This window comes from Pituophis catenifer, unplaced genomic scaffold, assembly GCF_029215685.1.
Source record: "Pituophis catenifer annectens isolate HBS135680 unplaced genomic scaffold, rPitCat1.0.hap2 SCAF_1, whole genome shotgun sequence".
NCBI lineage: Eukaryota > Metazoa > Chordata > Lepidosauria > Squamata > Colubridae > Pituophis > Pituophis catenifer.
In genome coordinates this window covers 51,748,188-51,775,419 of record NW_027256881.1, presented here as the reverse complement: position 1 = coordinate 51,775,419, position 27,232 = coordinate 51,748,188, and the positions used below count along the sequence as shown (strand labels likewise).

The 27,232-nt window shown below is 35.4% G+C and overlaps 1 protein-coding gene across 1 annotated transcript in view; it reads right to left on the bottom strand.

The window, feature by feature from the left end:
- DNAH14 (dynein axonemal heavy chain 14) overlaps positions 1 to 27,232 on the bottom strand; it is a 238,523-nt gene that overhangs the window by 149,750 nt on the left and 61,541 nt on the right. The window contains exons 21-31 of the mRNA XM_070957448.1: positions 26,253 to 26,600; positions 21,127 to 21,468; positions 16,976 to 17,369; positions 14,066 to 14,256; positions 12,518 to 12,763; positions 12,094 to 12,215; positions 10,097 to 10,268; positions 3,006 to 3,110; positions 2,698 to 2,816; positions 1,450 to 1,524; positions 872 to 959 (exon numbers count right to left, since the gene is read on the bottom strand). Of these exons, the coding sequence (XP_070813549.1) occupies positions 872 to 959; positions 1,450 to 1,524; positions 2,698 to 2,816; positions 3,006 to 3,110; positions 10,097 to 10,268; positions 12,094 to 12,215; positions 12,518 to 12,763; positions 14,066 to 14,256; positions 16,976 to 17,369; positions 21,127 to 21,468; positions 26,253 to 26,600 (2,202 nt within the window). The remainder of the gene's footprint in view (positions 1 to 871; positions 960 to 1,449; positions 1,525 to 2,697; positions 2,817 to 3,005; positions 3,111 to 10,096; positions 10,269 to 12,093; positions 12,216 to 12,517; positions 12,764 to 14,065; positions 14,257 to 16,975; positions 17,370 to 21,126; positions 21,469 to 26,252; positions 26,601 to 27,232) is intronic.

The following is a 27,232-nucleotide window of genomic DNA, read 5'->3' as shown; positions in this document are numbered from 1 at the left end:
ATATTAGACACCTAGTGTTTCAACTTGGCAATATACTTTACATGGGCTTCCTAGGCTACTCAGAAACTTCAATTGGTGCAAATTACAGTGGCTCACATCTATGTTGTAATATGTACTTTCTTTAAATCAACAAATGAATTTTTTTTTCATATCCATACATTTCTCAATAGTCTGCTACAAAACAAAAATCTGCTTTGCACACATTTACCAGGATAAAACTACATTGCATTTCTGAAATATTGTTTATTGTCATCCTTCCAAGCGGACATAACAAATTAATCTTTAGTAATTTTTGCATTCTCCCTCTGTATAGGAGAGTATTGCTGAGCACATTGTAAGCTGCCCTGAGTCTTCGGAGAAGGGCGGCATATAAATCAAATAAAAAAAATAAAATAAAAAAAAAAATAATACCAGCATTCTTTCCATAGGCACAGAAGCAGTTTTCATTTACATGTCATACAGCCACTACCGCGCAATCCACATGCATTTATATTATTTTTTCTCCAGTTACATTTATACTTACAATCTTATTTTTTAAAAACATTCTTACAGATGTTATAACTCACTTTTCTTCCAATTTTTCTTGAACATTGTTATGGTTTTCTCTGACTCCAACCTGAGGGCCTTAGTTCATCAAGTTGTCAGCCCACAAACTGCACACAATCAATCATTTAAGGGTGACCAGGCAGACAATCAGCAAGAGTAGATGAGGGTGGATTCAAATGCTGAGGGCTAGATTCTGGCAAGCCTCTAAACTTTTGCTAAAGTTGTCTAATTTTATTTTTATTTATTAATTTAAAACATTTATAGAGCCTTACGTTTTCCAATCAAGTATAGTTCATATAGTTAAATAGTACTATATTTTGCTTACCACAATCAATATCACCTGTCCTGGGTGGGTAAAAAACCATTCTTTAAATTCCATTTGATTCCACTCTGTAATTCCAACTTCTATAAACCTTAAAGTATATTATATAGTCAGAAAAACATGAAATCTTTGAAAAATTACCTTTTAGAAATTACTAAGCCATTTCCAAGTTATTTAAAGGAAGTTATTATTGATAATAGAATTTTATTTTTCAAGAGACAGGGATTTATTGCTCATAATATATAATTCCCTTATAAGATTAATATTACTATTTAGCATCCTACATGCTACAGTATACTGATGACAAAGAATTGCCACCAATAACACAAAGTAGACAGCACTCTGATCTCATTAATATATTCTGATCCCAGGGTGGGGACCTGGAAAATTATTCAGCCCTTCAATTTGTTTCTTCATCTGAATGATCATGATTGCTCTCAATTGCCAATAAATAATTTTAAAGTTGAATTTGTTTTGAACAAACTGCATACCACTTTAAAAAAACCTGATGACTTTTTTTTGTAACAGAAAAAGTAGATCAGTTATATTGGTAGCTTTCCATATGATTAACATATACTTACTTTCTTACCATATTGCACATGGTATTCTCAACATTTTTAAGCCATTGTTCGACAGAACCTCTAATACGAACACCTCTATGAAACAGAATTTTAAAATTCAGTTTTTTAGGAATAAAGACACATTTTAATATTTCATATTTCTATAAATTATTAAAAATACACCTTCCAATGGCCAGTATCAACCATTTAAGAACAAAAATATATTTTGGGGATACAACTTTATTTTGTCCTGAAACTAAACCAATTTTTCAGGAACAAATAGCAGTTTGCAGACTTGTGTCCAACCCTAGGGGACTGTGGATCAGAGTCAATTTTTTTAGCTATGTTGAAGGCTTTATATGATTATCTGGCTATATGTCTTTATTTGTTGTTTTATTTTAATATTTAGTATTTTTTAGTGTTGTATCATGTACTTGAGATGGATGGCTATATAAATTTCATAAGGAGATTATTTTCCCTAGCTTTGTGAGGAACACTATCTGCATTGTTGGAGAGTCACCTTCAAAGGTTAGCACACACAGCATGTAAAAGCAACAGTGGTGGGTTTCTACCAGTTCGGACTGGTTCGGGCGAACCAGTATCAGTAATTTGGCCTGAGTCGGAAAAAAGTGTGTCTTATACTCCGAAAAATACGGTACTTCATTTTTAAAAAATTATTGGCCCTTTGGAATGAGATTCCGTTGCAAAATTTGAAGAGCTTCCACCCTGTTGGTATTTCAAAGGGCCTTGAAGATCTGAAAGTGCCTTAAAAATTTGGCTGTTTGCTCAGGTCTTTTTTTCCCCCCCCTCATTATTCTTTCATCTTGTGCTTTTTTTATAGTTCTTTGTTTTTAAATGTTTTAACAACTGTAAATTGTGCAGAGTTGCAGGGAGTTGAGTAGTATATAAATTAGATTTACTGTTATCTGTTCACAACAATGTGAAATCATATGTTGGTTCTTTAGCTATTGGCCTTCATATGGATTCTCAAGAAAATCATTAAGTGCCTTACAATACATAGACAGAAGTTTGTTATTTAATTGAATGATCTTAAATAGTTCCTATCCATATCACTCATTTATAACAAATTTAGTATTGTATACTATACTCTTCTTTATATGTTATTATAACGCTGGCATTTTATTAATTCTTTTTCTTGGAATCAAAAATATATTGTAAAATTGAAAAAAATGCTTGCATGTCTATGAAAACATTTTCTTACTGCATTTGACTTATATCTGATCAATTTAAAGTAACAGCATACTGTACTTTGGTATTAGAAGAATCTCTCCTTCAGCAGATCTGATCATTAAAACCACTGGAGGTGTCTGATGTTGTGGCCGTATATATAACTTCCTCACATTTGCAAAACATTTCATAAGATGAGGCTGTATCACAGATATGAGGCAAATATTATTTATTTGATGGATGAATTAGAAAGTAATGATAAAAATTATTTGTTCACAAGTTAAAATATTAGAAAGATAATAAAATCTAATAGTAATTAGCATAATATTAGAAATGATTGCATTAAAATGGCTAAACTGACAGTTTATATATCTGATATTGAACCTTACCTGTACAACATCAGGACTTTTACTTTCAGCTACTATTTCAAGGAGTTCCGCATTGCTGAGAAAATAAAATCTTGGGAAAATCATACGTTTAACTTCAAGATATTCCTGACAGAAAATTAGAAAGTAGATTTTTTAAAATTAAAAATAATAAAGTAAAATAAAATTATAAGCTCTATAATAGACTTGTTTTTCACTGGCTTCAGTTTTATCAGAACCACTTAAGTGTACTTTTTAGTTCAAAAAAGACAGTGCAGCTATGTAGTTTTTGTAGATAAGGTGCTGGCAAATATTTAACAACCACTTGTCCAGGTCCATTGCAGACAGTCACACCATACCACTAGTCATCAAACAGCTAGTCAGCGTGTCAGCCATTATAGTTCAACTAATTGTATAACTATACTCTCAAACAGTTCACAAAATGCCAGGTGTGAATTTTAACAATTGGCTCTTATGAGCTATTATGAGCCAGTTCCAGCACACCACTGCTCATACAGTACATGGTTTTTTTATATACAATACCAATATAAAACATGTATCTGCAGTACATGTCATCTTCACCCACTAACAATTCCTTGGTTAGCACAATAAACTAGAACTTTTCATATAAATTGTTATTCATCTACTAGTTCTTAACTTTTTCATAGCAATATAAAAAGTTGAATGGGGTCATTATTTAATTTGGAAACATTGAAGTACTTTAGAAACCTAAAATTTGTGAAATCCAGAATACCCTAACCCATATCATTTTTATGAATGTGTGAATTAAAGCCTAATGTTTCTTTGAATTTCACAGATGTCTAATTTTATAATGCTATTCTTCTTTCTAAAAAGTACTCAAATGCAACTTGGAATTAGTGATTTCAAGATAAAATATAATCAGAAGCTAATTTAAGTTAAACTAGTTAATTCTTCTGGCAGACATTTAATATTTAATATTGTTGCAATATTTTCAGGATCAGACTCAATAAAGATAATAGAAGTTAGAGATTTAAATATATTTCTCTTTAATCATAATAGGCATTCTATATTCGCTGAATATTCAAGATAGAAGCAAGGAAAATGGGGAGGATGGCCCCTTATATATACAAGGGGTGGAGCCAGGAATGGGAGTGGTAAATTATGAATACATTAAAGTCTAAAGAATAAGTTAACCCCTGATGTTCCATATATACATTATTTACATATTAGAGAATAAGGCATTTACATCTGACAAATCCCCCTCTAAATGCCGGTTCGTTATACAACACCAGTTACATTCAGATTCAGGACAATATAATACATATAATTTAGAAGTTAAATATTTGTGTTGTTTAGAAGGTAAGGGTTTTGTTAATATATCAGCTAATTGTTCAGAAGTATCACAATGTATTGCTTTGATGAATCCGTCTTGAGATAGTTGTCTCACGTGCTTAAATTTTATATCAATATGCCTGGACCTTTGTCCAATTGCATCGGATCTAGATATTTCAATGGCCGCTTTATTGTCTTCATGCATAATAAATGGTAAAGTAGGTTTCTTCCAAACATCTGTGATCAAATCATTGAACCATACAAGGTTATTTGCAGCTTTAGACAAGCAAACATATTCCGCTTCTGTGGTAGAAGTGGCTACCAGTTCTTGTTTACCAGTATACCAGTAAACTGGACAATCGTTCAATAGAAAAACATAACCAGAGGTACTCTTTCTGCATGATGTATCACCAGCCCAATCTGCATCAGCATAACAAGTAATTTTTGGTTCTTTGTCATTATTTGGTTCCAATATTAAACAAAAATCTAATGTACTTTTCAGATATCTTAAAATTCTTTTGACAGCTTCCCAATGATACAAGGTTGGTTTGCTAACATATCTTGACAATAAATTGAGAGGTAATGCAATATCTGGCCTAGTCCAATTAGATATATAAAGGAGTGAACCTATAACTGATCTGTAAAATGTGTTGTCTTTAAACTCAGGGGAAGATTCATCAGTGTTTCTAAGAAAATCAGTTTGCATAGGTGTGTCACATGTTTTGGCATTATTTAAGTTACATTTGTTTAGAAGTTCAATGATTTTATCTTTCTGAGTAAGTTTGAATCCCCTTTTAGTTTTGTTAATTTGTACACCAAGGTATTTATTCACTCTACCTAGTGATTTCAATGAGAAATGTTCGTTTAACTTATTTACAAAGATTTCCCTGCTCTCTTTATGCTTTCCAATATATAAAATATCATCCACATAAATTAATACAAATTCAATATGATCATTACTCTTTTTTACAAAGAAACAGTTATCAGCAGTGGTGGCATTGAAATCCATGGTCTTAAGTACTTTTACCAAACAATCGTACCATCTTTTGCCAGATTGCTTCAATCCGTACAGACTCTTATTTAATAACCAAATTTCGTTCTTATTAGTGTATTGACTGTGTGGTGCTCTTACATATATTTCCTTATCTAATTTTGCGTGTAAGTATGCAGTCTGTATGTCATATTGAAACACGTCCAGATTGAGTGCAGATGCTACTACAAGAGCTGTTTTGACACTCTCTGTTCTCACTGTTGGTGAATAAGTGTCAGTATAGTCTTCTGGATATTTTTGTGCATAACCTTGTGCAACTAGTCTGGCCTTGTATAAGGTATTACCTCCTTCTAAATTCTTAATTTTATAAATCCACCTGGTACCTATAATTGTTTTATCCTTAGGTGCGATCGCAGGTGTGAATACATTTAATCCTTGTAAACTTTCCATCTCTTTTTCCATAGCTAGTTCCCATTTTTCTCTTTCTTCACGGGGAAGTTTCAATACTTCCTCATATGTATTAGGTGTTATTTGTTCTCCATCCATATGCATTATGTAATCCTTGTATTTATTTGGTATTTGGTTTCTATTGTTTCTAATATTTCTTTCAGGTTTGCTATGGTTGTCATGCAAATATCTGGCTTCCTTTTTTGTTAATGTGTCTGTCTTTATTTTATGCTGACTATTTGTCCAAGTTTTGGTTTTGTTCTTACTTTTGTTAATATTTTGATTTTCTGTTGTTCCTTCCTCGCAAGATATATTATCTTTGCTTTTATTAGGAAATATTTCATTAAGGTGCAATTTAGACCAATTGGCCTGCTCATGGAACACAGCTGTTCTGGATACTATAAATTTGTTATTATTATCAATGAATCTGTACCCTTTGGTTCCAGTTTCGTATCCCATGAATCTTAATCTCCTGGATACGTTTTCTCCCTTTCTCCTCAATTGTTTAGGTATGTGTACGTCTGCAGTAACTCCAAATATGTGCATGTGTGCTAATTTGGGTTTTCTATTGTACATCACCTCATATGGTGTCTTATTCACAATACTGGACCATGTTCTATTTTGAGTGTAATTTGAATAATGTAAGGCTTCTGACCAAAATTGTTTGCCTAAACCAGCATCCTCTAATGTGCATCTAATCATGGTTTGTAGTGTGGAATTCTTTCTCTCTGCAATCCCATTTTGAAATGCAGAAAATGGATTGGACGTGAAATGTAGCATCCCTCTATCCTTTAACCATTGGGAGAATTCTTTAGACATGAATTCACATCCCCTATCTGTCATAATTTGTTTTATTCTGATATTATGCTGTGTTTCTATGCGTTTGTAGAATTCCTTAAATTTCTGAAAGGTTTCATCCTTGTGCTTTAATGTGTAAACAAAACCATAGCGACTGTAATCATCCACTATTGTTAGGAAGTAACGTTTTCTATAGGTAATTGATGGAGTTAATGGACCAACTAAGTCCATATGTACCAAATCAAAAATATTGTTAGTTGATCTGTTAGATTTTTTTGGTCTGGGACTGATTTTTAGTTTGGTGGATTTACATACTGAGCATTCCAAATAATTTTCACAATTTTTTATTTTGACACCTTCTGCGTGTTCAGTCATTTTTTGTACTACGGGAAAGCTTGCATGTCCTAACTTCCTATGTAAGATGTGAGCACACTCATCATGAATTGGTTTACCTATTTTTGGTTTCTTCTCATTGTGTGTATTTTTGTTATCATGAGTTATTTTACATTCATCATTGTCACTGTTACTGACATTTTCATCACCTGCTTCAATACAATCTTCCATATTTGAATCAATGTTATGTAACCATCTTTCTTTGGTTATCAGATAGGGTAGACCCCCTTTTATCATCACAGTACCTACATTTGTTTTGTTCTTTTCTATAGTTGCTTTCCCCTTTGAGAAAACTATATTGATGTCAGATTCTCTGCTTAGTTTTATAGCACTCAGTATGTTGTGAGGTATTTCTGGGATTAATAATACCCCCTCTATTTTCCCTAAACCAGGCAAGGTCACATTTCCTCTGCCTAATACTTGAACCTTTTCTTGATTAGCTACCTTTATCACAAACTTATCTTCTGTAAATGAAGATAATATACTTTTGTTGTTAGTGGTGTGATTTGTTGCACCAGAATCAATAAGCCAATTATTGTTCTCATCTTGTTGTGTTCTGGTGCTGTCTTGTTTATTTAGCCCATTTAGTGACCCAGATTTTCTCTCTTTTGAATTTTCTCTACCCCCTCTACTTTCTCTGTAATTTGGTGGACTTCTATATTTGTGTCTATCTGTGGAAGATTGTCTGTAATTGTATTTGCTCCTATATTCTGGCCTATGTCTCTCCCTTGGGACTTTGGGACAGTCTCTTCTACTGTGTTCCCTGGATCCACAATTGTGGCATCTAAAGGCCTCATTATATTTATCTTGAAAGACTACTTTCCTAAAAGATTTGTGTTCTGTTTGGTTACTGGAACGATTTTTTCTTGAATTGTCTTCTGCTATCAATTTGTTAGATAGACTTTCTATTGATAAATATCCCAAATTAATGGTATCTAAGTGTGACATAAAGCTATCCCATGATGGATCAAGTGAATTGATAATAACACTTTTCATTGTTTGATCTGAAATCACTTCCCCCCTCAATTGCAGCTCAGCTCTTATTTTGTTTAGATTTATCAAATGCTCACTTATAGAAACCCCTGGTTTCACTCTAGAAGAAAAGAAATCCTTAGACATTCTTGTGGTTGTGGCTACGCTATCGCTGTGAAATAGATTAAACATGCATTGAATTATTTCTGATACAGTTAGGTTTGGTTTGATGCTATGATACATTGCAGGAGACACGCTAGAAATTATTATGAAAAATGCTCTATGATGTAAACAATCTATTTTTAAAGTCCAAGGTCTTCTTGGAGGACTAGTTATAAAGAATAGTAAATTTTCTTTCATGAAAATAACCTGAAGCTGTTGGTACCACTCTTGTAAATTAATGCCATCAACTCTAAGTTTTGGGAAGTCACTGGGTAAGTTCCCCACATTATTTTGTCCATTACTTACAACCTGAGGCAGTCCGTGGTCTCTCAAGTGCAGGAAATTACAGAACGGCATTGGGATGCTTGTAACGAGTCTGCGCGGTTCTCTGGCCAGTTCAAGTCTTTCGGGGCCGTCTACGTAGTTTTGCACATGCGCGTTGCTCATTTCTTCTTTGGCGCCGTTGTGGAAGGTTCTCTCCATTTCAGCTCTCTCGATCCGCTCCTCTTCAGATGAGTCGGTCTCTGGCTCGGTTTTTGGGGCTTTGGTGATGGCGACGGTTCTTCTCTTTCTCTTGTGTGCGCTGGCACTCGATTCTGTCTGCGGTGTAGGACGGAATCGGCATGGCTCTCTGGGCTCGGGTGTCGTCGTTTTCGAAGTCAGGATGGGAGCGTGCAGGTCTTGAGTTGTCGGTTTGATTTCTTGCTTCTTCGTTGATGTCTTGGAAATTTTCAATCTTGGCCCAAAAGCAGCAAAAAGCGTTTTCATTGCTGACTTTACTTGAGACTTTGTTAAATCGTCTTCACTTTCTGATTTTGATTCATCTGAAGAGTTTGAGACTTCTTTTTCACTTTCTTCGTCTGATAGCGTTTTTCGCGCCAGAAATTTTGAACTGAGCGTTTTGATTGGCTCTGCTTCACTCTCTTTTGAAGTTCGTTGAAACCAAGATGGCTGCCATTCAAAATTTCGCGCGAGGTCACATCTTTTCTTTTTTACAACTATTTTCTCAGTAGTCATTTCACTCACAGTTTTTTGATCTTTGGGTTTTTCTTTAATGACGTTTTTCTCTCTCGCTGCTCCGCTGTTCCTCAGCATCTCTTGGAGGTCCGCGATGAGGCTTTCATCATTCTTTTGGCTTTTTAGTATCTTTAATATCTCTGACCTGAGTTCGTTATTTTCTATCTCAATTTCTTCCTGGTCGTTATTTTCACTCATCAGTTCTTCTTCTTCAGTGGTGTATTCTTCGGATTCTCTCGAAATCGCATTAGTGGATTCGTTGATCATCTCTTGATCAGTTTCTATTTCTTTGCTGTAGGCCCTGGTGTTGGGCCTATCTTTCTTGGACATTTTTAATTACTTATCGAGTCAATTAACCATCCTCTGCTACCAGCTTGTTGCAATATTTTCAGGATCAGACTCAATAAAGATAATAGAAGTTAGAGATTTAAATATATTTCTCTTTAATCATAATAGGCATTCTATATTCGCTGAATATTCAAGATAGAAGCAAGGAAAATGGGGAGGATGGCCCCTTATATATACAAGGGGTGGAGCCAGGAATGGGAGTGGTAAATTATGAATACATTAAAGTCTAAAGAATAAGTTAACCCCTGATGTTCCATATATACATTATTTACATATTAGAGAATAAGGCATTTACATCTGACAAATATGTTAACAATTATATCACTGCATTATTTACAGTATTGTGCTCTTATTTGTATATTTTTTTTTTTTGTATTTTACTCTGAAAGCAATTGCCAATACTAAAGAGACAGGCAGACTGACAGGTTTGTGTGTATATAATAAATTTGTCTATAGGTATGACCAAAGAAAAAGAGGCCACAGTCTTAAAAGTGCATCCCAGTTCCTACCCATTTCTCTTTGCAAGAGGAATAAAACTATAGTTCCTACAACAACAGAATGCTACGTGTAGAGTGCAGAAGCTAGTCTATGCTTCCTGTTTTTTCCTGTTTACAAAATGTTATTCATTGTGGTTCATGATTCTTTGCCAGACATTACAGATTCTTTGACTTACCTCAAGAGCCTTCTGTATTTTTTCTAGTGATGCATTGTTGCTCTGCAGTATTTCAAGAATTCCACTTGTTGTAGTTGCTTTAGTAACATTTGGATTCTCTGCTGCAAATGTCATGAGTTCTTTCCATTTGTTATCAACTACAGAGAAGAGACTGGCTTCTCCTGGAAGTTGTCTGTTATTAAATTATATGTATATGAATATGTATATGATACATACACATATAGTAAAAAAATCTAATCACTCAAATTTAGATTTAGAAAAAAATGTAGTAATACATTAAGCCATATGCTTAGACAAAGAAGCAAAATTTTATGCTAATTTTCCATAGCCAAAAGTAACTTAGAAAGAAAAAAAACCTAGCAATAGTAACATGCATGCAATATCACATTTGAAATAAAAAGAATACAAAATTATTTGTAAAAATAATCAAACAATATCTAGCATGGATAATTACATTAGAACAGAATTTTCAAACTTTTCAGTCCATAGAACCTGTCATTTAAAAATATCCTGGAATTCCTGATCTAGAAGTAAAGCTAAGTGATAAACAAGTGTCTGTTCTTTGTGCATAACACTTTTCCATATATGCAGAAATGTGCACATACATACTCCTACAAGAAGTAGCAGCAGCACAATGCTCAGGCATAGATCCTGAGCTTCAGGACCAAATGGGATATTCCTTAGGAAAAGCTGCTCCGGAAAAAAGGGATAGTCATATTTGGTAAGGGTCCTTTGAGCCTTTCTGATTTCCCTTGGATGGTGCTCAAAAGTGGATTTTGCAAGAATTTATTGCTGTATGCTCAAAGGGCATTGAAGGAGGGACTCATCACCTGGATTGTATGCATGGTCTGGTCTGGTACAAGTAGTTTAGCAAAACCAGGAGTGAGCATGAACCTACTTCCACAAAAATATTCATGACCACTATTTGAGATCTCTTATTATTTTTATATTTAAATTATTTTAATGTTTAAAGTAACTCCCTAATTTCTCCAGAAAACATTGATTATTGCCAAGTTAGAGATATAAGAAATATCTGCTACTAGAGGTAGCTTACTTATAACAACATTATTCATTTATGTATGGTCTAAATGCTTAAATTCAGAATCTTTATTACAGAAATATATGCTGATACATATTAACAGTGTGCAAACTATTTTGAACGCAAAGCAGCTGTTTCAAGCTCAAAATGGGATATTCCAACTTCACTTGAAGATTACTGATTTTTACACTATTCCAATAAGGTCAAAATAGCCTATTTTGAACAGAACTGCTTGAATTCAAAATGATTTGCACATTGTTAGTATAGTAAACATCTTTTCATCTGTTAAGTACACAGTGTAATATGTTCAACTTATTTTCATGAACTTATTTTACATGACTACTACATCAGAAAACAGCATTAAACAAAAATGCAGATTACCGTAGTTTATGCCTCCTCAGGGGTTTTTGTTATATTGTTTTATAAATTATATTACTATTCCTTTTATTTTAATCTTTATACATCACTAAGAATACTTTGAGGAAATGAACAGTTATATAAATTATATTAAATGAGGAAACACTAGTAATGTAATTTATTGCATTCCAAGGCATTGCCTACAGCACAATATGCAGCAGTGGCTTTTAAGTTTTTTCATCTAACAGCACACTGAGAAAATGTTAACTTGAGCAGTCATACATCTCATATAGACTTCTGGAATTCCCATGATGTCCCATGGGGAAGTCAGATGATGTCATAGGTTATTGGACTCAGAAGAAGAAATGGAAGTAGTCTATCCCTGGTGATGTCATTGAAGAAGAGTTCTGGTGGTGAGGCTGTGCAGCATTTCCTGTCATTTATTTGTGACTCACTGATGCAACATATATGCAGACTTTTTGCAGCACAGAAATGAAAACTGCTGATCTACAGCTAATGTTTAATACTTTAATATTTATTCAATTTATATTTTATTTGGGATATAATATTAAAATTTAATTACCAAAGCACTTAAGCATACCTTTTTATTTCTGGAGCCTGAAAGATTGGCTCCAGATAAATCCAGTGTCTCTGACAAGTTAACCATTCCTCCAGAGTACAGGAAATGAGGTTTAACTTATGATCCCAAGCATAAACAAGATTCTACCATTAAAAAAAAGCAGAATAATTATTATCTGAGGCAGGCAAACAATCTGCTCTTTAAGTATAAAGGGGGACGCGGGACACATTTTTTAATATTTTAAATTTGATAATTTAAATTTTATTATTTAAAATATTCACTAGCTACTATCGTAGGCAAAGCACGAAATTTTAAACTATACTGATTTTAAAAAAATAAGTTATTTCTGATTTTTCTCAGACATTCTAAAGGGGAACCAACTATTTGTAATAATTGAGCATCTCAATATTCAAACTATTTCACAACATCCTCAAAGAAAGATTACCTTAATTGGTTCAACAAAACAAGAACTTTTAATGGTTGAGATTGTCATCAGAGACTCTTCTAACAGAGTAGTTATATCTTCCACAGATGAAATAATACAAATACTAGATGTTTCAGTGTAATAGGGACATAAATGGAAATCAGTTTTTTGCCAAAGGCCAATGATTTTTTTCAACATTACTTCAAGAGTTGTTTCTTTGGAAGCTCTTATGGATATTTCATTAATATCTTTTCTATACTGAAACATCTAAAGAAAGAAATAGGAGATTTACTAATGTATGCTGGTAAACAAAACAAATGATATAAATAATTAAGATGCACATTCAGCAAATGTGAATTTTCAGAAAAATGTAAAAACCCAGAACCATCCATTATACACATTAATCATGTCTTGTAGAAAATAAGCACATGATCACTGCTGACTTTGTCATTGCCATGCTCTCTAGAGCAGTGATGGCGAACCTTTTCGGCACTGAGTGCCCAAACAGGACACGTGCATGTGGGTGCACACGCCAGAGTGCCGGAAATCCGAAGACAAGCTGGTCTTTGGGTTTCCGGCGCTCCAATGCGTGCGAAGACCAACATATGTGCCAGAAATTAGAAGAGCAGCTGGTGATGGTGTGTGTGCCCACAGAGAGGTCTCTGCATGCCACCTCTGGCACGTGTGCCATAGGTTTGCCATCACGGCTCTAGAGGAACCATGCACACTCTTAATTCATAGGCAAAAAAATGCTTTGCAATGCATGGAAATATGAACATAACAAGAGTCGCTTGACAGTTAGATGGGCAGCATATAAATTTAATAAATAAATATCTGCAATTCAGCCCAGCCATCCTTTTCCCAGGGTCATGCAACTAACCCTCCAGATCTGCCATTTGATCCCAGAAAAATATGTATTTGTTTTCAGTAGTAGATGCATGCTGTATTTACATCCCTGTGCAATCCAACACACTTTTTGCTCAGATCCAAGGCATTGTGAACCCCAAGTCATGCAGATATTTTCTACAGAGATGCAAAAGATCAAGCGCCACATATTTCAATGATAGCATATTCATCAATTTTATCAAAAACAATTGTATCACAGCATGGACAAAAGCACTGGAGGAAGTTTGCTACCTTACATTCTTCTCCAGTAGCAGAAATCTGTATATATAAAAAAATGAAAGCAGTTTTTAAAAAGTTGCCGTAAATCTTAAACTTTTTTTGGGGAGGAGTATTTGAACAATACTCTGAGAATATGGAAAAAGGAATCTGGAAATCCCTTCAGACCTATTTGAGATTATGCATAGTATCCAAAAATGTATAAAAGCCTAATATAAGAAACACGTATTCGCTATGTACAAGGTCATCATGCATTGCTTCCTTCAAAAATGGCCAGAATTCATCCAAAACTCAAATTGATGAAAATTAATAAAACATGGAGAAAATGCTGTACATTAAATGAAAATGTTCACTTCAGACTACAAAAATAGGATGTGTGCCAAATAACAAATATATATATATATGTTTTTAGAAGTGGCATTTCTAAATTATAAATCATAAAATTACATTGAGTTCCAGGATCTTCTCCAGAGTAAGTCTTTTATCCCAAGAAATTGACTCTCCAACAATATTCTGTATTGTTTCCCAATGCCTTCGTTGAAGACTAGGATTCCTTAAGGCTATGATTATAGGCAAAGATTCCTTAAAATCCATCAATGATTTCTTCATAATGGGTAAAATAGTATTTTCTGGCAAGCCTTCAAATATGAAAAAGTTACATCATAATACTTTTCATAAAATGTTTGAAATCTGAGCTTTTGTTGATCTTTCTTTACATAAGATTGTTTCGAATTTTTGATGGACTTCTCCTTGAAATTATAGACTCACAGAATGTCCGATTTGGAAGAAACCACTCTGTTTAAGTCCTTGCTCAGTGCAGGAATCCATTAATGCAACATGACCAACAGAAGACCATCCAAACTCTGTTCATTTCCAAAAACAGAAAAGCCACCATCTTATGAAGTGGCCTTAATGTGCAATCAAATCTACTTCCAATTTAAACCCATTATTTCTTGACCAATTTTCTAGAACAATTCTTATCAATTCTGCCAATTTTCTACAAGGCATCCCTTTGAAGAAAAATATAGTGTCTCTTTATAGCCTCATTTTCTCCCAGCTAAATATATCTAATAATTGAAACCACTGATACTCTTGATAATGCTGTCTAGGTGACAGTCTGTTCCCTCTCCCCACTCATAACACACACAAGATTCACTGTGCATTTGACTGATTCAAATCTTTTTTGTATTCCTATTATTTGTTAATACTAAACATATTAATACATTACTATTCCTTACAGAAATTTCCCTTTATAATATGTTCCCTGAAAGAGCAGTCCTGAGTATTTTTTATATCCTCCCCTTGAATGTTCTGATTCAGGGTTTTGGGTGTCATTGTTATTCCAAGTTTATAAATCATTTGTAGTCCTTGATGACATTGTGTGTTCAAAAATGAATGAAAGTTTAATTAGTATTTTGTCTGGAGGGTCCTCCCATCACTTAAACTTAAAAATGAATATGACTGAGATAATTATTTTGACTTGCTCATTCTTCCCATCCTTGTAGTATGTCTCTAAGTCTTCCAGACTTAGCTTGCCCCTATTTCCTTTGTTCTAGCCTCAGATTTTGACAGATGATCATCTGATTCTGTGGGCAATTACTGATATTATAGCAATAGTCCCCGATTTTCATTTGATGAAATTTTATAGGATCTTTGCATTTATGACAGATGATACAGCAGCTTCATTGGCATATGCCTTTGTTTTTTCACACCTGGTTTACTGGAATAGTCTTCTGACATTATGTTCCCTATTTCTATCTTGATCCCATGATCCTAGATAGAACAGTATTGTTCAGGCTGTTCTGAGCCTTCCATACTATTCTCATTCTTTTTTTTTATAGTGCATGGCTGTTCACTGTTTCTCTCTTCAACCCAGAGCCCACTGGTTCTTGTATTTAGAGTATCTGATTACAAACACCTCAGTATCTTCCTGCCTTTACTTTGTCCTACAATACTATTCATTCCTTGCTGTATATTCTTCTGGGCAGAACTTCCAGTTGTGGCTTCCAGGTTCTAGGCTTCAGGCAATCTGGTCTTCTGATTCCAGGAGTAATGACAAGCTGAACAACTTACCTTTCTCTTTTTTACTCTTTTTGAAGATCAGAATACTTTATTTAATCCTTTGACAAATTACAAATCCTGTAATCTAGGATTTGTTGAAGATCACAGTAAAGGACTCCAGGATTATATCCATAAAATAAAAGTATATCTTTTAAGACTCTTGATTTGGTCCTGGTGTCTTAAATTCATACTGCATATGATACAGGCACTTCTTCATAAACCCCATTAATTATCTTTCAGCCATTTGAACAAAATTCTCTCTTGGAAGAAGATTGAAGCACAGCAAAAATTGAAAATTTCTACTCTTTCTCCTATCTCAGTCTCTCTCTCTCCTGTTACTATCCTTTCATTTTTCAACCAGTGGGACCATTCCTTCCTTTTTTCCCATTTATAACTGATATAGTGAAAACTATTTTTATGTCTTTAGCTTCCTTTGTAAGCATTTTCAAGCACCTTTTCGTGCTGTGTGCATGATTTAACCTTTATGGCTTCTTTCTGCAGATATTAGCAACTTCATAATGTGTTTTTTTGATGATTACACATATCCTCCATTTCTCATTCATTTTCCTTTAAAATCATAATCCAGTCAAAAGCTCCTATGCATCAACAAATGTTTTGTAAGCTACCCTCTATTTTTCCCATTGACATGTTGCCCAACTGTACTTTCAGTATCTAATTTTTGAGATGTTGCCAACTCTTCTGTATTCTGTTTGTTAATTTCTATTCACAGGATCCTGCCTAGTACATCTCCAAACTTATTGAAAATAGTTCTTCTGAACCTAATGTGCACATATGGCTATGCTCCAATTTTCTATCTTTCTAATCCCCTGTGACACCAATCCATTGTTGGCTTTATATTAAAAATTTTCATTATATTTAATTATGATCTTAATTATCACAATTAATTCTAATAGCTAGTACGTGAATATTTACTAATACTCCACATAACTATAATCCAAATATGCATGTAAAAAGTTTTAACACAAAACCTTCTTCATAGTTTAAAAAATATTTTTATACGATAAATCAATGAAAAGGGGGTAACATTTGCAAAAGTGTGACTTGTATGATTTTTGTATAAATAACATTTTGTTATCTGCATCAAATCAAAATAATCTCACAATTAAAAACAAAAAAGATAGACTTCCTTTAATAATGTTTTACCATTTGGCTAAAACAAAATTGGTCATTACTTCATGAAATTATTATTATTATGAAATTATCTCAAAATAATTTTAATTCATAAAATATTTTGTTTTGATTAATTCATAATTATTGCAATTATCAAACATTTACCTTTTTCAAGAATATGAATTCTCTGCATGAATCGGTTAACTTCACTTTGAATTACATCTACATCAAGATTCCAAAAGATTGTGTGTTTCCACTTAAAGATAAGTTTTGCCCAATCTTCATGTGAGTCCCATAACAATTTACGTAACTGTAGTTCACCTTCAATTTCTGAGAGTTCAGCATTCACTCTCTGAGAATCTCCAGCCTGACTTCTGTGAGACAGTTTTTCCACAGACAATGATTTCATGTCACCAATGGCACCATCAAGCACGTGCTGGTAATTTGCATAATTTAAAATTTTCTCACTGATAATTCCTGCTTCTTCAATAAGATTTCCAATCATTTCTTTAGCTGTCTTAGGCAGAGTTTCACTAAGGAGGAGGACAGGATTTCTTACCTAAACAACAAAACGAATAACAATTAATGACAAAGAAATAATTATAGTTGGGCAAAATTAAGGAAAATATTTTTTAAAAAATGCAAATTGGTCCATTACACTTAACAAAGTTGCCTATATCCTCTTTTAGTACAACATACATTCTCTTTTTCTCTTTTCAGAGAAGGATGGCTATGCTTTTATGTATAATTGGGTGTGACAGAATTTCCCAAAGCCCATAGTTTGGTGATTGCTGCTTAATTTTATAATAGTGCTACTACATAGAAAACGGCTGCTATTACTACCACTGTAAACACTAAAATAAAGACAATGAATTTGAAAGAATTATCACCCCCAAAGTGGAATGCATTCAATTTCCCAATTAGCAAAAGTAGACGGTAGAGGGAAGATTAAATTCTTCTACTCTTCTGCCTTTCACACACAATTACTACTGCATGTGCTCAAGGCAGAAAAGGAAAGATGGGAATAACTCGGAAGAATAATGGAAAAACAATTGACATACACAGGAGAAAAGAATCAGATACTTTTTTCATTATTGTTAAAGTATGAATAAGTTTTTGCTTATTGTATTGAAGTGGTTCACAATGAGTGTTATTTCTAAGCCTAGATCAGGTTAACATCAGCATTTCCATTCTGTGTAAACCTGAAATAGAAATAAATTCTAAATGACATTTTTAAAAAATAGAAAAAACTCTGAGGTCATAGCAAAATCTGAGAAGAGTGGGATGGAGGTAGTGCAACCATCTTGGCTCTCCTTGACTTCTCAGAAACCTTCAATACCATCGAACTTTGGGCCGACTATGGAATTTAGGACTGAGTGCACATCTGCACTAAATTAGCTCCTTTCTCCAAGGTTGTTCCTAATTGGTGTTGATTGTCATTCTCTAGCCACTCTCTTATAGCGTACAACAGGGCTCAATACTCTTTCCACTCCTTTTTAACATCTACATGAAGCTACTGGGTAAGATAATCCATCACCATGGGTCAAAATATCATCAATATGCTGAATGCCTATGGATATTCTCAGTCATCCAGGACATGGTTGTCCCAAAGGTGCTTTTCAAAAGGCAACTAAACAGTCTTGATTTTTTTTCCCTTGAAAAGTTTCACTTTTCATACAAGAAGCTTCTTTAGTTCTGACTGATTGGTGGGGAATAGAAGATAAAATCCTTCTATGCTGTTACAACCCTCTCAGCATCTACAGGTAGAGGCTGTAGGGACTGAATGGAGGGCAGTGGGCTATGACTGAACCCTGGCAAGACAGAGCGACTTTGGGTGCATGGAGCTTCAAGATGCATGACTTTGGCATTTTTATCATGTTCAGAACCAGTTTGCAACTTCAAAGTTCAAAGCCTTTATTGTCATTGTACATCATGTATACAATGAAATTGAATAAGCCCCTACTGGTGGTCCATACAAGAATAATGTATTCTTATAATACAAGAAAACATGAATAATATAAAGAATAATCCTTATACAAGTAGTTAGGGAAAAAAACTAGTCGTATGTTTCCATATGTACGTCATATTCTGTGCAACATGTATATTACTCTGGTGTATGATCTTATATCATGATATATACATATTACACACTACACTGACACCAGTGAAATTCGTCATATTAATCTGTTTGTGGTGCTAGATTGTGTTTAGGAGTCTGACAGCCCCTGGGTAGAAGCTGTTTTTAAACCTGTTTGTCTGGCTGGCTATACTTCTGTGTCTTCTGCCCGATGGTAAAACTGAAAAGAGACACTGGCCAGGGTGTGAATTATCCCTAAGTATCTTCCTTACTCTGTTGAAACAGCGAGACCTGGCAATGTCATTCAGTGATGTTAGGGGGCAACCAATGGTTTCTCGTGCTGAATTAATCACTTTCTCTAGTGCCTTCCTGCCCATGGCTGTTAAATCAGCATACCATACTTTTATACAGTATGTGAGTACACTTTCTATTGTAGACCGATAGAAAGAAGTCATCAGCCATTGTTCCACCTGATTTGTCCGCAGGACTCTAAGGAAATGAAGCCTCTGTTGAGCCTTACTAACAACCAGGGACCTGTTGCTTTTCCAGGTGAGGTCTTGACTAATGAGCACTCCCAAGAATTTAAAAGAGGAAACCCTCTCCACACGGCCCCCCTTGATATACAGTGGGGCAGGTTTCTCTCTTTGCTTCTGGAAATCCAGAACCATCTCCTTTGTCTTGCTAGTGTTTAGATGTAGGTTGTTTTTTGAACACCATGTGGACTTCTGGACTTCTTTCCTGTATGCTGATTTGCCCCCTCCAGTTATAAGACCCAGCACCACTGTGTCATCTGCAAATTTTATTATGATGTTGAATGGTTCAGAGGATATGCAGTCATGTATATAAGCGAGTACAGGTAGGGGCTGAGCACAGAGTCCTGAGGGGAGCCTGTACTGAGCTTCAGGGTGGAAGATGTAAAGGACCCAGCCCTTACTGTTTGTGGACGATCCGTCAGGAAGTCTTTGATCCAGTCATAAGTGAGGGGAGAGAAATTCAGGTCAGTCAGCTTTTCAATGAGAATGCCTGGTAAAATGATATTAAAGGCCGAGATATAGTCTATAAAAAGCATTATGATATAATTCCCAGATTTCTCAAGGTGTCTCAGTACAATATGTAGAGCAGTGGCAATGGTGTCCCTTGTCGACCTGTTGCTTCTATAAGCAAACTGGTATTGATTGAAATTTGGTGGAAGACAGGACCTGAGGTGTTGTAGGACCATCTCTCAAAGCACTTCATCACTATAGACACCAGTGCAATGGGTCTATAGTCATTCAGGCTGTTTACAGCCTTCAGCACAACTCTCACTTGATGTTCATGCAGGGTGAGTGGCTGGAGGTTAGAGGGCCTTTGGCCTAGAGCCACAGAGACAGGTCTTTTAACCTCAAAGCGGGCGAAGAACTTAGGGACTTGGATTCATGACTTCTGCTCGAAGATCAGGTTGCAGTCATGTCTAGGATAGTTTCTGCACAGCTTTGGTTAGTACACAGTTGCGGCCATTCTTGGATTAGGACTCCATGTACTCAGTTACTCAAGCTTTAGTAAACTTTCATCTGGAATACTGTAATGCATTTTACATGGGGGTATCCTTGAATTGCATTCAGAACTTCAACTAGTACAAGGAGTGGCAGCACCACCAGTCTTTGGGGCCTGTGGAATGAACAAGTCCATCTTGTCCCACTACAACAAACCTGTCTTACTCATGCTGACAGAGAGGCCTGCTGAGGATCCCATTGGTCAAGGAACTCCAATTCACAGTATCCAGGAGAATAGCCTTCTCTGCTATAGTGCCAGACCTTTGGAACATCCTGCCCCCTAGGGTGAAATTTGCCTCCACACTCCTATTCTTCTGCAAGGACCTGAAGACCTGGCTCTGCCAATTGGCCTGGGGATCCAATAGGGAAGTATATTACTAGAGGTGGCTGCTACACTAACTGACCCCATCATGCCCCTGTGCTTCCTGCTCTCCCTTCACTCATCTTTTTAATGTCATATTATTGTACTTCAACTATTTATTTTTATAATTTTATTCCTTTATTATTATTTCTATATTTTTTATAATTTTTCCATTTTATTGTTGTAAGCTGTCTAGAGTAGCCCCACAGCAAGATGGGCAGCAAATAATCTAATAAACAAACAAATAAATAAAATAAAATAATAGAAATTGTATATATTTTGCTTTGAGGTTTTTTACCTTGCTACTATGAAGCAGATGCAAATATATTTGTCATTACCCTATTACCTTGCTTTTGTATTCTTTCATTTCAACTTGTAAATTATCCATAAATTCTCCCAAACTTTCATTAAACTTTATAACATAATCATCCTTCAGTTTTTCACAGATAAGGATAGTTGATTGAAGATTCTGGAGTGTTCGCACAACAGTTTGATAGAGAGCAAGCTGCTGATGTGGGAGAAAGATGTTATAATCATTTGCAATGAAGTGGAGCTCAGAAAGATAGTGATATTCAACCTTTATATTTGGTAGTTGTGAGGAAATTTCCTGAAGATATAGCAAATGTTCAACAAAGCCATCCACTGTTACTAGTTCTTTGTTCAGCTTCGCTACCGCTGACTGGGTGACCTAAAAGTAATGAAATAGTAAATATTTAAAGATGTATCCAAAGATGTAAAAAGTACATATCCAAAGATATATAATTATTCTTGCTATGGTAGCATTTTAACTGTTTGGAAAACCTTCTGAAGCTTTTGATCACAATTGAGATATAGTTTATTACTTCGCTTACTAATTACTCCAACTGTTATATATTGTGAGAGGTGTAGATACCCAATATGCATAAATCAAGTTAAAAGAGTAACAGTAATTAAAATAATAAAATCAAAACAATGATATCAATTATGATATAGAATATGATTGCACCTATACTATACTTACATTTTAGGGAACACAGATCAGATTTAAACAGATACTCTATTAGTACAAAGAAGTATATGATAACATTTCAGCCCCCAAGACCTGCTGGAATAACTATGTTTCTGAGGGCTTTTCTGAATTTCTGCTCGGACCTTATGAATCTCTGGGGAATGTTAGAGAAGTAGAAGAAATTTTCTTCAGAAACAAAGTATTTGCAGTATACAGAAAATGCTTTCTTATCAGCCTCAGTAGTATAGCACTGCAATACTAAAATTGATAGCTAATTGATAGCCGGCAAATAGATGGCAACTTTGTCATAATAAAAATGGACCAACTACAGGACACATATGAAACCATCAACAACATTCTCAAATGAATAAAATTCATTAGGGGAAAAGAAAACAATAGCATGCTACTTTGCCTGGATATCGCTATCAGCAGAAATAGTGATTGCAAATTAAAAACACAAATCTATTGTAAAACCACCCATGCCAACCAAGTGCTCCACTATCATAGTAACAACCCAACCTCCCCCAAGAGAATCTGTGTAAGAACACTATTTAGATGAACACAAACACACTGCAGCAACCCTGAACATCAGAAAGATGAAGTAGATCATCTGTACAACATCTTCCAATAAAACGAATTCCATCCATGCAACTTCATCAAAAAGTGCTTGATCACTCAACTCAGTATAGCAGAACCAATACAAGCTGGGAAAATGATAATACTGCCATGCATCAAAAACATCCCAGAAACCATCAACAGATTATGACAACCACATGGCATCACCATAGCACATAAACCAATTAAAGCCCTCCAAAAACAAACCAAAAGACCCAGCAATCCCAGAAGACAAAACAGGAGTCACCTACAACATAAGTATAAGGATTGTAACATCTATTATGAAGGACAAACAAGCAGAAGACTAGCAGAGCACATCTATGAATATCAACTAACAGTGATAAGAAATGATGAAAACTCCTTAATTTCACAATACATGAACAGGTTTAACCATAGTTTCAACTCTGAAAATGTCAGTATTCTAGACCAAACAAGTCCAAAAACACGAAAATATTTCTGGAAACATCTCTATGTTCAAAAGATACAATAAAAAAGGAAACTAAAAGACCAAAACACATCCTCACCAGCAATCAATACTCAGATGTACAGAGATTAGTACCAAGATTAACATTAGACCAACAATCAAGAACCAAATAATACCCCAATCAAGGAATTTCCAATTCAGACAAACAAGCTGTCAGTAAATAACAGTCCAATCAAGGAACCACTAAGATCGCTCCCACCAACACTGATAGGGCAAGCCACTAATATGTAAAATGAGAACAAACCCTACTCCCTACTGATTACCTAATGTTACCTAGTTTGATAATGAAACATCTGCAAAAAACAAACAAACAACCAAACGCAGAGAGCACAAAGGACCCCACATTGGTAGCTAATCATATCACAGACAACTTTATTGACTAACATTACAAAAAACCAAGATAAAAAGATTTTTTTTGTACTGATAATCTTAAATCCAAACTATTGAACTAATTTTTGTGTTTATACAAAAAAAGGGGGAAACTACCTACATACTTCTAAAACTGTCATTTTTGTGACCTTTGGCCACCCTTGATCATTCTGTATCAGGTGTTTGGGTAAGGAAATAGCTCTGAAATGAGGCCCAATGAGGTCCAGGCTGTCTCTTTCATTCTTTGATTTATGAACGCTCCAATAACTTTCTCTGAACTTATTCTCCTTTCTTCATCTATTCATGTCACCTGACAACAACATTTCCCTGGGATTGTATTCATTCAAAATGTTACAAAATTTCACTCCAAAGTCATTTTCTTTTCCCATCACTACCATTCACTAGGCTTTCACATGCAGCTCTCACCATCCCATGAATTTTTATTTCATAGAATAATTCAGCTAACATCAATTCATACTTGCTAATTATATTTTACTTGTTTCATTCATAATGAAGTACTCCTTACAATTAATTCAGTCTTTCTACAATTAATTCTTCTTGCACTACAAGTGCCATCAAATATAATTTGAACGTATGCAGGTTGTAAGAGTTCATAGATTGCAGTACAATTTTTTTTCATTATTTCATAGAGTTGTACAGTTGGAAGAATCCATTTATGCCCTCAAATTCAACCATGTGCTCATTGACAGAATCCAAATTCAAGCAGCCTGAACAGGCAGCTAAGTAGTCTCCTCTTGAGCATATCTAGTGCAGAGAAGCCTGCCACTTTCCTTAACCACTTGACCATCTGACGGCCGTAACCAGGGGGGCCTTTGCACAGGTGCGTCTTGTGCACCAGTTGCACCCTTTTCTAGACCGGGATGCCCTCACCACAGTCACTCACGCCCTCGTTACCTCTAGGTTGGACTACTGTAACATCCTCTACCTGTGGCTGCCCTTGGGATGCATCCGGAGGCTCCAGCTAGTCCAGAATGCGGCCGCGGGGTAATTACGGGAGCCTCTCGATACTCCCATGTAACACCTCTCCTGCGCGAGCTGCACTGGCTGCCCGTGGCGTTCCGGATTCATTTCAAGGTGTTGGTCCTTACCTATATAGCCCTTCATGGCTTAGGCCCAGGGTACTTGCAGGACCACCTCCAGCTGCTCTCCCACCATCCCGTGCGCTCTCACAGAATAGGCCTCCTCAGGCTGCCTTCAGCCAAACAATGTTGGCTGATGGCCCCCAGGAGGAGAGCGTTCTCTGTGGGAGCCCCGATCTTCTGGAATGATTTGCCCGCCAAGCTCAGGACAGCCCCCGACTTCCTTTCCTTCCGTCATGAGTTGAAGACGTGGCTCTTTGTCAACTTAGCTGATCCGCCATGGGTGTACATTGCTATAATTTTAAACTGTTTTAATTGGGTTGTTGATTTTAATTTCATTGTGATTTGTATTGGATATTGTTTTTGTAAGCTGCCCTGAGTCCCTCGGGAGAATGGCGGCATATAAATCGCAATAATAAATAAAATAAAATAATAAATAAATAATGAGTTCCACTGACAACCCACACTTGCAATTAGGAATTTTATTTCTGTCAATCAGAGTTCATCTTCCTGTAACTTATGCATTATTCTTGTGATGGAATGTGTGAATGACCTTGGGGAATGACGGGAAGAGATGCTGCCTAGGAAACAGACAGGAGAGTCCATGGCCTCCAGTGGCTTGAAGGTCAGAGAAAGAAATTTAGGAAGGACCTGGCTAATGGATCAAACAGTTAAAAGTGGCAGCAGGAAGTTTGTACTTTAGACTTGCAAGAGTCTCTTAATGTAATCTTACAATAAAGTAGAATTAATTCATCTGGTCCTTTTTCTTGTTTGCTTTACCTGGAAGGGCTAACAATGCTGTATCCTGGGCTCTAGAACAAAAGAGGCCATATTTTGGTCTCCTTCTCTGGCCATCCCTTCAGCTGTTTAAAGAGTTCTATTGTACAAACCCTGATTTTTCTCTTCTCAAGGGTCTGTACTCCCAGTTTTTTTCAGTCTCTCTTCATTGGACTTAGTTTCTAATTTATACATACTGTATATCTCTGCTGCAACTATTTCAAAATCAACAATGCTTACTGATATCTAAAAACATCTAAATCACAAAACTGCTTCTTGTAATCTCAGAGGCAATAAGCACTGTTCAGAATGGTGAACAACAAATATTGATTAAAATGTCTAGAGCAGAGTTCCCCAACAGGGGATGGTTCTGCAAACGGCCGGCTAGTGCTCGCACACACACGTGCAGCTCCATTTCCTCCAGTGGCGTGCACATGTCTGCCACTCATTTAAATGGAGCATGCTGCTCGTGATAGTGAGGATGCAAGAGTGTGTGCGCTCACTGTCCATTTCTGTAGCCTGGTTGCAATCCCCTCACGACCCACTAGTGGACCACAACCCACAGGTTGGGACCTGTGGCCTAGAAGAACAACAATAAAAATTTTCCTGGTCCTGGTAGTGAATGATGAAAAAGTTGGTATAATTCATACATCAATGGGGATGGCATTCCAAAGATTACAAGCTAGCACTGAAAATGTCCACTCCTGGATGGCTACTAACCATATCTTAACATGGGGAAGTATCTGGAGAAATGCTTCTGAAGATGAATTTACAGTCCAAATAGGAACTTACAAGAAACATTTTTTTTCAAGTACCATGGTGCACCTTGAATTAGGATTGAAAACTATCTCGGATCCAGTGAAATTGATATACCATTCCCTGCCTATCTTAGTTGAGCTCAACTTTTGAATCAGCCTGACTACCCATTACCTTTCCCTCTGTGTATATTTCACTTTGTAATAATTTACCAAAATGCAATTATCTGTCTATTGGCTATCTCATTTCAACTGCAATATAACCAAACAAAAGTTTGATCTCCAACTATGTCTTCCATATAATGCACTTTGACCTAAACATTTGCAGTGAAATAGCTGGAATAGAAATTTAAGAAATTAATTAAATAAAAATTATATACTTACTTCAACAAGATGTACATTCTTTGTATCAATTGATGCATAAAATTTAAAATAAATAGTCTTAAGCAGACCCTCAAAATATGGCAGGCAGTCTGTCTGAAAGTTCAAACTGTTTACTCTAAACAGAGAGATGCGTTTCTCAATAAGCATACATACAATCTCCTTTACATCAACTGTATAATTTTCTAATATATTTCTAAACTCCTTTGTAGTCATCTCTCTTTGCAATGCTATTATTTTGTCATTTGTATATTTTGCTTTATCTACCATACTGCAGTATTCCATAAAGTTTCTGCTGTAAGATTCTATTCGAGCCAGTGAAGAACTCTGAAGAGAGAGAAGGTCCAGAATCTAAAAAATTAAGATGGAAACAAATTTAAAAATCAAAGACATATAATCCTACAATTTTTCAAAATTGTTATTAAACGGCACTGATACCATTCACATTAGAATGGTGATGATTTCCTCTGATTAGCTTTTAGGAACTATATTCTTAGTAGACATACAGCTTTAACCCTATGTAATCAAATTGTACCAATAGCATTTCCTGCTAACTTGAGCCTCAGGAATAAATAGGTCTCAGTTAATGGGATGGGTGGTATTTAACGCTTGTTCTTGTCATGGTCCTTGGTTGCCACAAGTATATTTATTGTTATTGGTCCATTTTGAATTTTAAGTTTATTAGTTTCCCAGAGTTGCTACTGCAAGTACGGTGGCCATATAATTGATTAAAAGAAATAAATTTTCAGTGTCAAAGCAGGAATAGACAAGGACTTTAATTTCATTGATGCCCATAGAAAATTTCCTTTCAATACAAACAGCGTTACAGAAGAAATACATTTTTTTCAGTTCTGCAGCAAAGAAAAGAATTAAATTCCTGTATACTCCTGCTGAAATACTATTAATTAGTCCCCCTAATCAATACCATTTGTATGTTTAAACAAGAACATTAAAAACAAGCACTAAATAAACAAAGCCTAAAA